At 41.5% G+C, this 17,927-nt stretch overlaps 1 protein-coding gene across 1 annotated transcript in view; it reads right to left on the reverse strand.

Moving 5' to 3' along the window:
- Positions 1–8,660: 8,660 nt before the first annotated feature.
- Positions 8,661–17,927, reverse strand: part of LOC150077688 (alpha-tocopherol transfer protein-like) — a 71,689-nt gene continuing 62,422 nt past the window's right edge. The window contains exon 7 of the mRNA XM_090385071.1: positions 8,661–10,286. Coding sequence (XP_090241197.1) covers positions 10,116–10,286 — 171 coding nt within the window. The 3' untranslated portion in view covers positions 8,661–10,115. The remainder of the gene's footprint in view (positions 10,287–17,927) is intronic.

Below are 17,927 nucleotides of genomic sequence, written 5' to 3' on the forward strand. Positions count from 1 at the left end.
TCATCTGGTATAAACTCTTGGCGTTTATATAGGACGGACACGTATTGTCCCGAATAGAGTGGTGGTCTAGTTTATTACTTTTACAATTTGCCCAGACGGGCTGAACTCCAGATCTACAGACTCTTGCGGGCACTATACCACTTGACCTGCATGTTGTGTTTAGAGGTCTTTGTTTTTACATCCGCCGAAGTTGTTGGCGCATCGGCTTCTGTGGCCATAATGCACCTCCCAAGGTTTTTGCAGTACTTTGATCCAAACTCGAGGCGGGATTCGAACCCGCGACCTTTGGTTTGCCAGGCAGGCACTTTACTCACACAGCTAGCCGTGTGAGTAAAGTGCCTGCCTGGCACATGCTTTCTTGCACGATAACTACTACTACCTTCCTCGCCACCCCCATTTTTCCTTCTGGTGGGGCATGGGCATGCCCCACTGACACCTATTGGGGTCGCCTTCCCTATTGACTTCACATTTCTGTCTCTCCCCCCACCCAGTCTTCAGTCTCCCTCCCCTACTCTATCTGTACACAAGCGATTGTCCTACACGTCCAAATTTAATCATGTCCAAATTACTGTTTGCCAATAGTTTCGGCCTTTCAAATCCTAGCACTCTTACCCCCTCCACGCGAAAGATCAATTTTTTTTTTTTTTTTTTTTTTTTTTTTAGGTCCTAGCCACTGAAATCTCAGGAAATTAGGTGGGAGGACCTGCCAGAGTAATTACTTATAATGCTGATATACCTGGCCTGCCTCCACGGGGCTGAGTGTGGACAACGTTGGGCCTCAGCAGGGGTCCAGCGGCTAAATGGCCAGAAGAACAACGGTACATAGCACTATACATATACAATATCCGCACACATTTAAATCTATGGCCTTTCCAGTGAACTGGCATACCTACAATGAAAGCAACGCGGAGATGGGGGAAACCCCTGGTGCCGCTTGACACTAAATACACTCTACACTACTACTACGACAACATCTTGTAAACAAGTTTTCTTTCACACAGGCACCTGACCACCGGAAATATATTAGAGTCCAAAGGATTATAGCAATATAAGTAGGAGCCGCGGCCCCTCGGGTGCATAAAACTAAAAAGAGGTATTAGTATACCATTAATCAACACAGATATGTCACTTTTCGTACAATAAATTCGACGGGGAAAGGTAAGGAGTGCGACGTTGAATGAGCGTTGATTTTGAAGCTATTTTACGTTTTGAAGCTATTTAACGTTTTGTTTGAACTGTTTTTGCAATTTTCTGAAAAATGTGAAGTTTCTTTTTACATTTTAAAAAATTGTAAAAAGAAAGTTTTCACTGTCATATTTGTAATCAGCACATACAAATTAAAAAAAAAACAACGCTTACTTTCACCATTGTTAGCAAAACCTTGTTGACCAGTATAATCAGAGGATAAATGGGCCTGTTGTACTGGAATCCATAGGATATAAATGATGATTAGGTGTTTAGCCAGTAAAATAATATCTTTAATATAAATAGATACTGAATACAGTATCTTTAATTACAAATGGATACTGTAGCTTTCGAGACAAATCGTGTCTCTTCTTCAACAGAAAATGGAAACTTTAGAGATAAAATTATTCTAATTCTAACGGACACAATTGTGCGTGCAGTGAGGCGTGCGAAGGCACAAAGTAGATCATTCAATCATTAAGATGGTGTTTATTATTGCTGCATGGATGAGCGCTGCATTTTCTCCAGCGCTCGTCTAAACCTAAAACGGTTATCTCTAAGATGGGGTGTAGTCTCGTTCCTTTGCAGCGGTTCATGGTTCTCGAATTGCCCAATATATTGAGTGACTCTAACCAGAGGCGATGGCAAAAGTGCCGGGAGTGGTCAATTATTTCATAGTCCCACTTGGGATTGAGGTAGTGGTGGGTGGACCAGAAGTGTTCCGCAATTGCGGCCTGGTCGGTCTGAGCAAGGCGAATCGCTCTGTCGTGTTCTGCAAGGCGGTTTTGAAGACGTCTCGAGGTCTCTCCTATGTAGCAGCTGTCACAGTCTTTGCAGGCTATGCTTTATATTACACAGCTGCCTAAGAGAGGGGTGACCGGGGTCTTTACATTGGAAACTAGAGAATGTTAGTTTCTACCAGGTAACTGCACGCATTTTGTGCGGTATTCTCTGAGAATATTTTTGGAAATACCGCCTACACTCTCACTAACAGTGGCAAATTCATTCGCCTTATTAAAAAACTCTCAATTTCGGACAACGCTATTATGGCATCATTTGATGTTGTGTCACTATTTACATCAATCGCTGTCGAACAGACCGTACACTGCACCAAGAGGCTCCTTGAGAATGACTCAAACCTTTCAAACATAACATCATGTCTACATAACATCATGTCTACTACTAAACATCTGTCTACTGAAGACATTTGAAGCGCCGCAACCTGTGCTTGTCAAACAGAATCTTTACCTTTGAGAATTCCGCATACCAGAAGGTACATGGCACTGCCATGGGCGACCCTGTTAGTTCCGTAGTGGTCAACATCGCCATGGAAGAATTGGAAGAACAGATATTCCTGAACCCACCTGTACCTATTACAACATGGTGTAGATACGTTGGTGACATCTTCACCGTCATCTCACGTAGCTCTGAAACAACATTGCTAGAATATCTCAATTCCCTGTCTGTGTTCATTCAGTTCACTCTAGATTGATATTGATATTTATTAATTAAAGCGATCCCAGCCAACCAATGGCAATGCCGCTGTCAGTTACACATAATTTAGCAGTACTCTTATATACTCCCTCTCCTGTTTGCCCAAGTACAGGGAGGGAAAAAACCTGCCATGACCAAAAAAGATTTATATGAACAAATTGAAAAATAATTAAATTACATAAAAAATAAAATATACATATAATTAAATTTCAGACAAAGTCCAAACTTCATTGGAAAGATCTGCATCTGTTCACAGTCTGTTAGAAAGCCATCAGCGCTAGAAGCTGCCAAGAAGAGAAATACCAGCGCCAGGAACTGCAGAGAACAGAAATGCCAGCACAAGGAGCTGGAGTTGCACTGGATATAGCAGACTCAAGCCTCCACGATTTTACAGAATTCTAGGTAATTCGGCCTATACCATACCGCATGCATTACAAATCCAAGGCTTCCAGATGCAGAAGAGTCTTCCGCCTAAGAATTACTGCAGTTGCAAAGGCTTGGAAAGCTAAGAAGTTCTGTTTATCAACTAGAATTGTCTTGCAGCCTTCTGCCATAAGATTGAGATTACTAACCCGAGATACCAATTCAATTCGTAGATCGCAGTACTCCTCACAGTTGTACATAATATGTTCCGATGAGTCTCTTTCGCCACAATGGCAAGCAACTAGATCTTTCATTAATTCCTAAATCATGCAACTTTGCATTAATCTAACCATGACCAGTTAATAAGAACATAGCTTGTAAGTTTGGGGCAACCCATTTGAATTTTTTCGAGGCTGCATTTCTTAAATCTGGGAAACAAATTTGTGTAATCTGCCCTTTATCACAAACACTCCAACGCTCTTGCCAGACTTTTACCAAAGCATCCCAGATTCTTGTCCTTTCCTTACTGGGATCTGCCAAAATGTCCACCTGTATATTCAGAAAAGAACAAGGAATGCCACGGTGGCTGAAGTAAACCGATGCTCAATACAATAAATGCAGATCAATAGACAATTTTTCAGTCACAATCTGCAAAGCTGGGATCGACACAGTTCTGCATGCCATGCACATTCTAAGGAGCATTACTCTTTGAATGGAATTGAGCTTTCTAGTAAATACCTTTCCACTTACACGTTCAAACCAAATTGGTGCACCATACGTTACCATGGGGATAAATACACATTCATATAGCAAGTTCAGCGCCTTACCTTTTATTCCCCAGCCAACTCCAGTGATTCGAGAAATCATCCCAATAAATTTCCTCACCTTTTCTGATAGATAAGTAACATGTGAGTTGAATGCCAAAAATCCGTAAAACGTAATGCCTAGATATTTTAATTGCCTTGTCGATTTTAGGCTCTACCCATTCATTCTAACAACCGGGGGAAGGGGTTCTACTGGAAAATTGATCCTTAAAGATCATTGTCCTTGTTTTGGTTCCTGATGCAGTCAATTTATGTAACCTACATCAGTTATTAAGTTAAAAAAAAACCTGCTGTAACCTTGTTTCTAGTTACATCCGTGTATTTCCTATAATAAGCAACACAAGATCATTGGCACATGCCACCATCTCTGTATGCTAGAAATCCCTACGCAACCAGTCCTCCAAAACTAGGTTCCACATTAGTGGTCCAAAAACCGATCCTTGTAGGCATCCCCTGGTCACCTCTCATACAATAGGATCAACTGACGACTTAACAGTCACTGTACGGTGAGTGAAGTAGTCCTTTACCACCCTAAAGATCTTAGTTGAACAGCCTGCAAGTCTCAACATCATAAGAACGCTGCTCCATTGAATGGAGTCAAAAGCTCCCTCAAAGTCAATAAAGATTTCAAGGATATATTGTTCGGGCCTAATATATAGTTTCGCAATGTCCGAAGCGCATCTTCTGTTCCACGACCTGGAGTAAAACCATATTGTCTGCCAGACCAGCCTAAGTTTTTTCAGTATAGTCAGTAATCCGTCTCGCCAGTATCCTTTCAAACACCTTTCCTAATCCAGGGAGGAGGGCAATAGGTCGATAAGATCGTGTATCATTCTTTAGCCTAGATGGTCCCTTCAGTATCAGCTTTAATAGGGCATCCTTCCATTGTGATGGAAAGGCCCCATCACGCAGGCAGCTATTAAAAGCTTCAAGAATGATCCCTGGTATCAGTCGATGAGTACGTTTAATGATCTTTCCTTTAATGGGGTCCATCCCTGGGCATTTATTGTTCTTTATGCGTTGTACTGCATCACAGAGTTCAATCAGGCTAAAGGGATCCTCGTCATTTACCACAGAGTAAGCATGATTAAGCTTTTTCATCAACATCTGTTACTCATCGTCTTGCTCAGAGATAGTATCTCCAATCAGATGATCCAAAATCGCAGACATCCTTTCTCTCCAACTCGTACTTTCCTGGTCAACACCTCCAATAGAGTATGCTGTATCTCCATTATATATTTTAGTCTTGCCAGTACCTAGCTTATACAAATGTACAGTATACAATTCCCCATAGGTTCTCGTTGCCCACTGTTTTAACCAACGTTCTCCAGGCAGTTAATTTTGATTTAGATATCATAGTTGGACTCAGGGGAGGTACCCATAGACTGGAAATGTGCAAATGTGACCCCAATTCACAAAGGAGGTTCAAAGGCTGACACAAGTAATTATAGACCTGTGAGCTTAACTTCTGTTCCAGGAAAATTAATGGAGGCACTGGTTAAAGAAGCACTGCAGGATCATTTAGACAAGACTTCAGTTATAGCTCAGACACAGCATGGTTTTGTTAAGGGGAAGTCTTGCCTGACCAACTTGATTGGATACTATGATGCAGTCACAAAAGAACTGGATGCAGGGAATAACTTTGATATTATATACTTGGATCTTAGAAAGGCTTTTGATACTGTTGCACATGGAGGACTGCTACACAAATTGGAGCAGTGTGACATTGGAGGCAAATTGCTGCTATGGATAAAGGGGTGGTTGAGGGGGAGAAGACAGAGAGTGGTAATCAATGGACACTACTCATCGTGTACTGATGTTATTAGTGGAGTCCCTCAGGGCTCAGTGTTGGGTCCATTATTGTTTTCTGTATTTATAAATGATATTGATGATGGTATATCGGGCTTAATGTCCTAGTTTGCAGACGATACAAAGGTTGGCAGGGTTGTCAAGGACACTACTGACACTATGCTGCTGCAACAGGATCTGGAAAGGTTGAGCAGATGGGCTGAGAGGTGGCAAATGAAGTTTAACATTGACAAATGTAAAGTACTACACATGGGAAACAGCAACCCCAGAGCAACGTATCAACTCTGTGGTACAACACTGACAGTGGTAGAGAATGAAAGGGACTTGAGGGTGGTTGTGCAGGCAGATATGAAGTTCTCTGAGCACTGCAGACGGGCTGCAAGAGTAGCTCATGGAGTATTGTCAATGATATACAGGAATTTTTCCAGCAGGGATAAGGAGGTGATTATTCCATTGTATAAGGCGATGGTCAGGCCACACCTAGAGTACTGTATACAGGTCTGGAGGCCTCATTTCAAGAAGGATGTAGAGCTGCTGGAACGAGTACAGAGAAGGGCAACAAGATTAGTGAATGGAACAAAGGGGTGCTCTTACGAAGAAAGGCTTAAGTTTTGCAAATTACAGTGTCTGGAGACTAGGCACCAGCGAGGTGATCTGATAGAGGTGTATAAAGCCTTGAATGGTTTAAGCATGCTCAATGCTGATGGGATTCTTCCTCTAGCTCAGAAAAATCACCTGAGAGGGCATAAATTCAAATTGAGGAAAGACAGATGTAGGATAGACGTGCGGAAATTTGCCTTTAGCCAGCGGGTGGTTGGTTGGTGGAACAGACTTCCATCGCTTGTGGTGGAGGTTGATAGCCTAAATAAGTTTAAGGCTCAGCTGGACAGGTATTTTGAACGAACAGAGGGGTGAAGTGGAAGTGGGGTTTTTTTTTTTTTTTTTTTGGCTGATGCTGCATAAGCTTGCTTTCTTGCATCAAATGCCTCTACTAATGCTGAATGCTAATGCTAATGCTAATACACACGTATGCACTCCGTATCCTCTGATACTCTACTTTAAGTACATTAACTTCCTCCTCCCCCATTGTTACGCTTAGTTTTTTGGTACCTTTTCCGCGCTTTATGAACCTGCTTCGGAAGTTGGCTTAACTCACCAGACCACCATTTAACTGGAATCCTATTACAATTCTTCCGTTTCATAGATGTGCTGGAGGTCTGAAAAAGAGAGCGCTGAAGTAACTCCACTGCATTCTCTCCAGACATCTGACTGAATGCCCAAATACCCAGATTCCCAAGTCGGACATGAATATATTCGTGAAACCTATTCCACTTTGCATTTTCGATAGCAAATCGTTGTAACTGTTCCTGAGACGGAGCTAGTTTTGTTATGTCCCTCACAGAAAATACAATTGCCCGAGGATCAGAGCATACCCAGTCTGCTCTTAATCGCCAATCGTCCACGATACTAGCTGCCCTTACGTTACAGATTGTCAAGTCAATATTTGATTCTCCATTAACAGTGAAGAAAGTAAGTACTATCTGAACTTTGTAGATTTGGTATAAACATCACTCTAGAATAGAAGTAGACGGATCTCTCCCATTCCTGGACATTCTAGTAAAACGCTTGGGCCCACATCTAGAAACCTCCGTATACCGTAAGCCTATGTGGTGCGGACAGTTCACAAACTACAGATCCGTCCATGTTCCCAGTCATCTCAACAGCACTGCCCGCACTCTATTCTCCAGGGCTTGGAGCCCTTCCAGCACAGATGAAGCTAGACACAACGAGATATCTAGAGTGAGGATAGACTTGATCAATTGCGGCTACCCAACACACATATTAGACAAGTGCTTATTGCAAGCACAGGAGCTCACAGTCCACCCGAGACCACCATCAACTCAGAACAATGTACCTACCGCCTACATTCCCTACTGTCCAGGCATATCCGGCCGGATCTCAAAAATCCTCAGAGAATACCGCATCAAATGCGTGCAGTTGCCTGGTAGAAACTTATGTTCTCTAGTTTCCAATGTAAAGACCCCGGCCACCCCTCTCTTAGGCAGCAGTGTAATATACCGAATAACCTGTAGAGACTGTGACAGCGGCTACGTAGGAGAGACTTTGAGACGTCTTCAAGACCGCCTTGCAGAATACGACAGAGCGATTCGCCTTGCTGAGACCTACCAGGCCGCAATTGCGGAACACTTCTGGTCCACCCAACACGACCTCAATCCCAAGCGGGACTATGATATAATTGACCACTCTCGACACTTTCGCCACCGCCTCTGGTTAGAGTCACTCAGTATATTGGGCAATTCGAGAACCATGAACCGCTGCAAAGACACGAGACTACACCCCATCTTACAGATAACCGTTTTAGGTTTAGACGAGCACTGGAAAAAAATGCAGCGCTCATCCATGCAGCAACAATAAACACCATCTTAATGATTGAATGATCTACTTCGTACCCTCGCACGCCTCATTGCACGCACAACTGTGTCCGTTAGAATTAGAATAATTTTATCTCTAAAGTTTCCATTTTCTGTTGAAGAAGAGACACGATTTGTCTCGAAAGCTACAGTATCCATTTATAATTAAAGACATTCAGTATCTATTTATAATAAAGATATTATTTTACTGGCTAAACACCTAATCATCATTTATTTACAGTGTAATCAGAAAATGGTCGTTTCCACTTTCGGTAAGCCTTGCTCACTGTACACATTTATTCATCCGTGTTATTCGAAGTGTTTTAAATGCCTAAAATGAATGCACGTCCTTCATTTTGAATACGTTTAATTATAAAGCAGACATCAACCAATCGCAGATTTATAACTGTGCTTTAGTTATAATTACATAATTACAGTACGATCTTTGTTCCAAATCGACTCTGTCTTTCTTTTCCTCCGCTCGGTGGAAATGAATATTGGTAAACCCGGAGGAATCCAGTTCATCAAATTACTCAAGTAAAGGAAGGCGTACATATATAAGGTTGTATTTAATTAATAGCTAACAGAGTAGCAATGGCCCAATACGTTCTACGTTTTAAGTAAATTTGTTTAGAAATGGAAGATTTACCTCTTTGGTGTCTTGTAGAACACTTCAGTGCTAATATTGTCCGTAGTTGAATAACCATACAAATAGATTACAAGTATACCACTCCCTCGTAGACAAGATCAGTGACCCAATGCACCCTGGAATCGGAGATCCGCGGACACCAAGCCCGATAACAAAATCCTGGAATCACAGCCCCAATCTTTGAGCGAGAGAAAACAAAACGTGCGTATTTTAAAAACAATTTAAATGATTTGAGGCCAAATAAATACATTGTGAATACACTTACTATTTTAAAAACTAATATTGAAACAAAAAAACAATTAAGAATCCTCTAAAACATTAAGAGACTAAGGAATTTTGTTACTTTTCTGAAGTGGACGGGGCTTTTCGACTATGGTCATGATCACAGGAAAGTGAAACCTTGGGTATTGCGTGGGAATTTTATAACATGGAGATTAGTCTCGATCCTGTCGCATGCGAGTGAAGGACCATGAATCTGAGATGGGGTAGGGGCGATGTACATTGACTGAATTTTGATGTAATTTAATTTCAAGAGTCTCCGAAATTAATAGTTTGGTGTAATCATGTTGGATGCTGAGAATTTTTCCTTCATTGAATAGAAAGGTGTAGCCTTCACTGATCGCATGGAATGCGAGTTCCCAAGCTGAGGAGCGGGGTGAGAAGACGGATGTTGAATGTTGTCTCATTCTCGTATTGAGTGTACACGAGTGGATCCCTTGTATGAGGAGTTGCAATCATTGCAAGATACATTGTAGATTAAGTCATTTAATTGAAATGTGGAAGAGGGTTGGACTTCGTGGTTTTTAGGGCAGCATGTAGTTTCGTTGTGGGTTTGGCTATGATTTTGAATTGTGTGTGATTGGAAATAGTATTTAGTTGTTAGAACCATTGTTCAATATACAGTAAAGCTGCTCTTTGCTTATATCCTTATTTCGCTTATAATAGGTAGGGGATAACCTCTATTTTGAAATTGGTTTTTAGTGTTTGTATTTCTGTGTTTAGGACTGATTCAGATGTTGAGTATTTGTAGGCATTACGACTTTACTTTACTGTATATTGTATTCTCTCGCTCAAAGACTGGGGCGGTGATTCGAGGATTTTGGGGTCCGGCTTGGGGTCCACGGGTCTCCGATTCAGGGATGCATTGGGTCCCTGATCTTGACTACGAGGGAGTGTAATACATAATCTATTTGTATAATTATTCAACTACGAAGGGTATCAGCACTGAAGTGTTCTACAAGACAGCATAGAGGGAAATTCTCCATTTCTAAAATAATATATAAGAAGAAGGTCAGTATTTCTCTCTTGGCCCACCCGCTTGAAAACAATGCAATCACCAGTGGATAACAGTCAATCTGCTTAGGATGGGAATCCGTATTGGCAATTCTCCACGTGTTGGGGAAGCCACTTTTCCACCTTGTCGTGCGCTGAGAGGTCTTTCAGAGGCCCTAAATGTCCACCGTATTCTTCAGGAAGAATTGCTGGATCCAAGTACTCGTGCAGGGATTCCACGCTATCGTGGAAGATTACCTGCAACGACAAGAAACCAGAGAGTCAGTATTTATTTCTTTAACCCATGGCTTACATACAATAAACGAGAGTATAAAAAAACTTAAACTGGCTTATAAGATATGACAAAAAGTTGATCAAAACTTATTAAAAGTATAATTAAAAAATATATCACTCTAAGTGCATGTCCATATTCTCTATCCAAGCTAACACCTCTGGAGTTGCCTTGTGGTGGTCCTAGACACACTCACCCAGTCTGTCTAGGACCACCATAATTAAATTGTGTGGAAGGTACTTCATTCCATTTAAAAAGTGAGTCCGCTCATTGGTTATGATTTGTACGTATTCTATTAAGCGTTGTCCAGGTCTTACTTGGGAGTTCGGAACCAAATGAGATTTGAGCAACACAAAGCATATGATGTAGATGGGGACCCTGTGCCTGTTTCCAACTGCTCTTCCCATTGTCATTGACGCAAAGTTATTTGCTGTCACGTCTTCTGCTTCTCGCACAGGTGATCAATCGATCAATAATCCCGGAACACCGCTATATCTTCGTTGCTCAATCTTATTGCATTCTCGAAACAGAGCATATATCGTGTACATAATAAAAGAAAAGGAAATAGAAAACTTGAACGTTTCCCTCCTCCCGTCGGTAACTACCCAGCTGACCTTTAAATTTCCCCAAACTGTCACCCTCAACCACCCATGTAGGTAACTTATTCCACTAATGTATAACTCGCTGGATAAAATAAAACTTCCTGCAATCCAGTATAAACTTTCCACCCCGTAACTTGAAATTATGGACCCTTGTTCTAGAATGAAAATTTCGTTCTCATTCATTTTACATTTGCCTCTCGGAGCCTTAAACACCTCAATCAAGTCTCCTCTAAGAAATCTAGTTTCCAAGCTGTGCAACCCACATAATTCGAAGTCTTTCCTCATGTGCAGGCCGTTTTGCCGATCTCACCAAGCGAGTTGCCCGTCTTTCGACCCTTTCAACAAGCTCAATGTCTTTCTTTAGGTGCGGTCTCCATACTTGAACACTGTTCCAAATGTGGTGCAACAATAGCGTTATATAATGGAATTATGACGTCTTTTCTGTACTAGCAAATGTTCGATAAATCATCGATAGGACACCAAGGACTTTCCTTGCAACCTGACTACAATGCTCGCAGAACTAAAAGTCTGACTACCGCAATACCTAAGTTTCTTTCTTCCCCTACTCACATTAGTTCAACTCCACAAAGTTCATAAGTTATTTTGCAGTTACTGTTCCCCAGGTGTAAGAGCTTGCATTTTGCTGAATTAAAGCATAGCTGCGACTTTTCTCACTGTTACTGAAGTCTATCTAGATCACTCTGAAGAAGCTCTGCTTGGTGCTGATAATTAACAACTCCACCAATCTTTACATCATCTGGAAATTTAGACATCATGCCCTTTATCCCTTCATCGATGTCATTTATGAAAATCAAAACCAACAGTGGTCCTAATACTGATCCTTGGGGAACACCACTTCTTACATCAATCCAATCGGAGGAACAACCTTTTATCACAACCCTATGCTTCCTGCCCTAATACCATCCTACTATCCATCTAAGGATTCTCCCTGTGATTCCAGCCAATTCCAGCTCATGAGTGACCCTGTCAAAATAAAAAGCCAGGTTTGTTTCCTTTACAAAATCACGCTGATGGTTTTGTAAAGGGAAATTTCTATCTAAATTATCGGGATCATTTATACAGAAATGGAATTTCTATCTAAATGATCCTGAAATCTACCCTTGACTATTGCCTCCAGCTTTTCCTTGTTGCTTAAGTTAGACTGACGGGTCGGTAAATCCCACTTCACTCTTAGAACGGCCCTTATGTATTGGAGATAGAGTGGCACTTTTCCAATCCAGTGGAATCTCTCCTGAGTACACTGGTGCTCTCATAATTAGTTTCAATGGTTCAATGCACTGACTTGCTGCCCCTCTAAAGATTATATGGTATCTATCATGAACAATAGGAGTCTTACTCATCTGTATGTTCGAAAGTTTTTTCATTAAATAATCATGTGAAACATTACTTGTATATTTTCCGCCTTCACTCCCATGATTTCTCATTACCGGAAGCGTTTTTCTTCTGCAAATATCGATGCAAAGTAATTGTCGAATTCATCTGCTGCATTAACCGTGGTAGCTAATACTACCCCCATGTCCATTACATAAGAGTTTGATCTGGTTGGTCCTCTTCTTTGCATTTATACAGGATGAATCAAGAGGAATATTAAATATTTTGGGAGGTTATAATATTGATTATTCTGAGTAAAAAATTCATATAAACATGTGTCCAATGGATACGGAGATACAGCTGTTTTAAACTGGTACGCATAAAGCCATTATGAGAGGAATTAAAGAACGATAAATGACTTATTATTTGAATATATTAACTTATTGAATGATACAAAACACAAATAATTGAGAAATCAAATTTTTTACAGTTCACAATAAATATTCGAAAATCCCACCGCTAACCTCAATACACTTTGAAATTCTTGTGGTAATATGATGTGGTGTTCTTCTGAAGTCGTCTTGGCGTTATTTTTATGAAGGCAGCAGTATCCAAAATACGAGCGAAAATTTCGTCTCTTTTATTCACATTTTCTTTGTATACTGCGCTTTCCATCCAGCCCACAAACAAACCTCTAATGGAGTGAGGGCTGGAGACAATGGTGGCCAATGAACGGGATTCTCGCGGCCGATCCATCGATCACGAAAAGTTCTATGCAGATCAGCAGACCGGTATAATGTGCAGGAGCTCCGTAATGCTGAAAGTACATATCAATCCTTGTCGTCCCACTATACTCAAATGAGTGACGTTTTTCCTGCATCTAGTGATAAACTGCATTCCATGTGCTCTTTAACTTTACATGGTAAGATACTAACCTTTCTCCAATGCATCGTCCTGCAATTTCGACCTGACCATCGAATCCAGCGCCCTGAAAACCTAAGGGGAAAGTAGTCCCACCTTCCTATGAGCATTTTTCTACTTGGGCGTCCCCATAACGTGACTAGGCGGTTAAGCCCAAAATTTGCTAGCCTGCTGACAGGCACCAAATTACATCACAGACTTGTGGTTGGCGTCTTTCGGTGCCAAATTTCGCCGCTCTCAAAGCACTGGGTTGAAAGCATCGATTAAGCGAACCACCCTAGGTAATCCGGAATTCTGTGAACTTCGTGAAAACTACCATCTGTATTGACAATGAGAAGAAAAGAGACCAAAATTACGGCCAAACCGAATGAGCGAAGACAGCCCGAGCAGGAGAATGACACCTACAACAACGTGGAAGATACACCAATTATTTAGAAAAAGAACAAGAAAGCAGTGCCGAAGTTCAATAGAGACTAGGAGCCAAACTCAGCTCGGGGATGAGCAGGATGGAAACAGAGTGCAACCCCACCAAAGCGAGGACCGAAAGCAACAGGACAAACGCCTGGATCCGACTCTCCCTGAGAGCACTGTCCTGGAAAAACGCTGATACTTAGAACTGCCCTGGAAGATATTTTCAAAGACCAATCGAACAGGGTCACAACTGGCGTCAGGGGGGCAAAACTGGAGGCCATGCTCCTCCAGACTGACAAGGCAAGGGAAAAAGCTTCGGCAAAACTGGAGGCTTACCTAGAATGTGGGGCAAACAAATGCTACAGCTATGCGCACAAGATCTAAGGAATTCAAACACTGCAAATTATTCATGAGTGCCCAACCAAGGAATCCCCCACTGATCAAAACTCCAAACGTGGTGGTGATTAGACCTACAGAGACCACCAGCGAAGAGCTGCAAAACAAAGTTATAAAATAAAAACACTTTTTCTGTTTATACTCCGTCAAGACAACCAAGTCAGTAGAGTTTACAATAAATCGTCAATACAAATATTTATCGTATTTAGTGGTCACGGGTTTTAACACCGGTCTACTCAATGAACGCGTGTTATGCAATCTCGCTCCTACCCACTGGGCTACGTCAGGCCTAATATGTCAAATCTCAAAGATGGCCTCAAAACCATCAAGATTGAGGTAATAAGAAAGAAAGAAACGTAGGTATTGTCATAGAAACGGAGACAAAGGAAGACATGGAGAATAGCCTGACCAACACCAAGGTAACTACCATGAGCCTGACCGCAGAGCCACCAAAGCGGAAAGGACCATCAGTTATTATCTTTAATGTAAACAAAGCCACCCGACAAATCCTAATATAGGAAATATATATCAGAACCTATCAGGAGCATTGCCAGATCAGGAACCTCAGCCGAATTACTCAACGAAATGAAAGACCGGGACTAACAAAAACTGGGTTGTCGAGATTGCGCCGGCCGCCTGGCAGACCATGAAACACCAATTCAGGATCTACATAGAACGGGGAGCTCATAGCTTCCGGGAGCGCGTGGCCGTGCCCAAACGCTATAGATGCTATCGGTATGACCACACGTCCCATACATGCACCCAGTTCGCTGCCACCTGTGGCCACTGCTCAGAAAAAGGGCATGAATATAACAACTGTCCGAATAGGGCTAAACCACCGACCTGCGTAAACTGCAAAGCACTCAAGCTGGAGAATAACCACTCAGTCAGAGACCCCAAATGCCTTAACTACCTCCAAACAAAGAGTCTTTTCCAACAAAGAATCAAAGAATCAATTATGGGGACTAGGCCTAAACGCTACAATACTGCTGTGCTAAAAATCATGCAAGTCAAAGCACAACGAGCTCGAGCAGTGATCAAGCAACTTCGAAAGAAAGCCGACGAAAAAACACAGACATACTGATCCTTCAGGAACCATACACCATGTTAAAAAAGTACGAGGTTATCAAACCAATTACAAGACCGTCCAAACTGATGAAGACACCTCGTGGGTAGCCATGATTATCCGAAACCCAGCAATTACTGCAATCCGAATAGAACTGAGTACGAGGGTAGCCTGTGCGGACGTCCATTTTTGTCGCTCCTGGAACAGAGAATTTTTTTCTGATTTATTTTCTGTTTTATTAGCTTAAATTGGCATATTAACTTATTTTCTAGAGTAGCTTTATATTCCTATTTACGATACTTAGTTTAAAGTAACTTAGAAAGAGATTTTGTAGGTATTACTTAGTATCGGAAAGGGTATCAAATCCACGTGTTTACCGTTCGTAATTTGCCGCCATTGTTACGCGCTAATAGATAGCATAAGCTTATATAGTATAGTATAGTACATAATATTATAGTACATAATAATAGTATAGTACATAATATTGTCAATTAATCAGATAATTAATCTTGTTGAACTTCATTGTCAATCAAATTGTACTTTAACTATACATATAACGACTTGGGTTACGTAACATAAATAATTAGTAAAAAATAAATAATTAATACATAACTTGATACGTAAGTTATTCGTAGATAACACTCGATACTGAAAGATAAATATAGAGTTATATCTGTGTTGGGATATAAGTTTAGGGTTTTAATTTTGTACTGAAATTGAAATTTTATTGAAATTAAATCGAAATCATGACTCAAACCAGAGCAGCAAAGCAAAAGGCTCAAGCTAATGGGAGTGCTGTGTCTCAGGGGTGACCTGAGGGGGGCAGTTGCCCTCTGAATCGCAGCCTATTAAAATGCACTACTTGCTTGATGTTTGTGGACAGTCAGATATGGGACATGATACAGCCATGGGGGATGTCTTTGTGTGTGCGCGATGCAAGGAGTGTAAGAAAATCAGGCGACAACACAGCGTTGTTATGGGCCTATATGAGAGCTTGAAGTACAGGGTGGATGCCCTCGAAGGATTAAACGTGAGGGGCCCATCAAGATCTCAGCTGCCCACACCAATGACAGAGCTTGCACTTGGTCATCACGCAACACAGCGGCAGCCACCAAGGCAGAATGCGCTGATCCCAAAGAAACCAGCAGTTGTTGGTGACTCTATTGTCAGGGAAATGGGAATCATGCTTTGTAAAAAGGATAGGTGGAACAGGACCAGGGTATGTCTGCCAGGGGCAAAGGTTGATGACGTTGTAGAGCGGATATCATCTTTTAAGGGCACAAAAGGTGATATAGTTGTACACGTTGGCACTAATGATATTAAGAGTAGGAGACCGGCGGAATTACTTAACAAGTACAGGTCACTGTTGAAAAAAAGCCGTGAATTAGGGTTGTATTTGAAAGTGTCTGTAATTTTGCCCAAACATGATAGGAGTGAGTACATGATGAGAGCCCTGTCGATCAATTCGGCCGTGGAAAGATTGTGCAAGGCTGAAGGGATAGAATTTTTTTCAGCCTGGTCTGTATTTGTTAACAGGAGAGACTGTTTCTACAGGGATGGGATACACTTAAATAGAAAGGATGCAAGAATGTTTGCTGATGCTATCGAGGCAGTGTTAGGTGGGTCGGAAAACAGCTAGATTGGGGGGGGGGGATACAAGGACTAATAGATTAACAGTAGCCACTGGCAGAGGTGAAAATGATTCTTGCACTGCTTCTATTGGAATGAACAGCAGCCTGGAAAATAAAATGCAGGATATTTCAGGGACTGCTGGGAATCATTGCGGTACAAGGGTACAAGTAAACACATGGGTTGTGTTAGGGTAGCTAAGAAAAAGAACAGGTGCATGTATACTTGGGTGTACACCAATGCTAGGAGTTTAGTAAATAAATTTGATGAATTTGAGGTATTGCTCAAAACATCAAAGGCAGATATTGTTGAGATTTCAGAGACGTGGTGTCACACAGATATAAGGAATGAAGAAATGGAATTTGGGGAGTACAATGTCTACAGAAGGGATAGACAGGATAGGAAGGGAGGAGGGGTTACGCTATTTGTTACGAAATACATAAAATCCAAAGAAGTGAAGCCAGTCAACATTGCTGGACAGTACAGTGTCGAGTCAGTTTGGCGTGACATAAGCATTGGGAGATCAAAATTGAGAGTAGAAGCGTGCTATAGGCCTAATGACTCTGATGAGTATAATAAGAAACTGTACAGGGAAATAGGGTGGTTAGTAAATTAGAGAGTCTTATAATGGGGGATTTTAATTTCCCAAATATTGACTGGAATTTGGGGGCTGGTCACTGACACACTAGCAAGGTTTTGTGGATTTATTGAATGATTGTTTTCCACATCAGCATGTTCGGGAGGCAACAAGAGGGAGTAATACTCTTGATTTGATTATCAGCAGTGATTCTTCATGCATTAAGAATCTGCAGATAAATGAACCACTTGGTGGCAGTGATCACAGTGTGCTGAAGTGGGATTTACTCAAAGAGGTAACTACCATTAGGGGTAAAGGGAAGGGGTATTGCTTTCGTAAAGGCGAGTACGATGGACTGAGACAGTATTTAAATTCTATACAATGGGACCAACTGATGATGTTACCAACAGCAAATGCAAAATGGGAAGCATTCAAAGAACTTATCTTGGAAGCTACTAGGCTTTACGTACCAACTAAGAAATATTGTTCAAGGTTTAGGCCTACGTGGATGTCAGATGAACTAATGAGACATATGGCAGAGAAGAAAAATGCATGGGATACATCTAAATTAACACATGACAGAGAAGCCTATGATAGATACAAGTTGATCTGTAACCAAGTTACAAAGGAGGTTAGGCAGGCGAAGGCAGATTACGAGAAATCTTTGGCAAGG

This window comes from Mastigoproctus giganteus, chromosome 11 (genome assembly GCF_048544385.1).
Source record: "Mastigoproctus giganteus isolate SK-2022 chromosome 11, ASM4854438v1, whole genome shotgun sequence".
In the NCBI taxonomy this organism is placed as follows: domain Eukaryota; kingdom Metazoa; phylum Arthropoda; class Arachnida; order Uropygi; family Thelyphonidae; genus Mastigoproctus; species Mastigoproctus giganteus.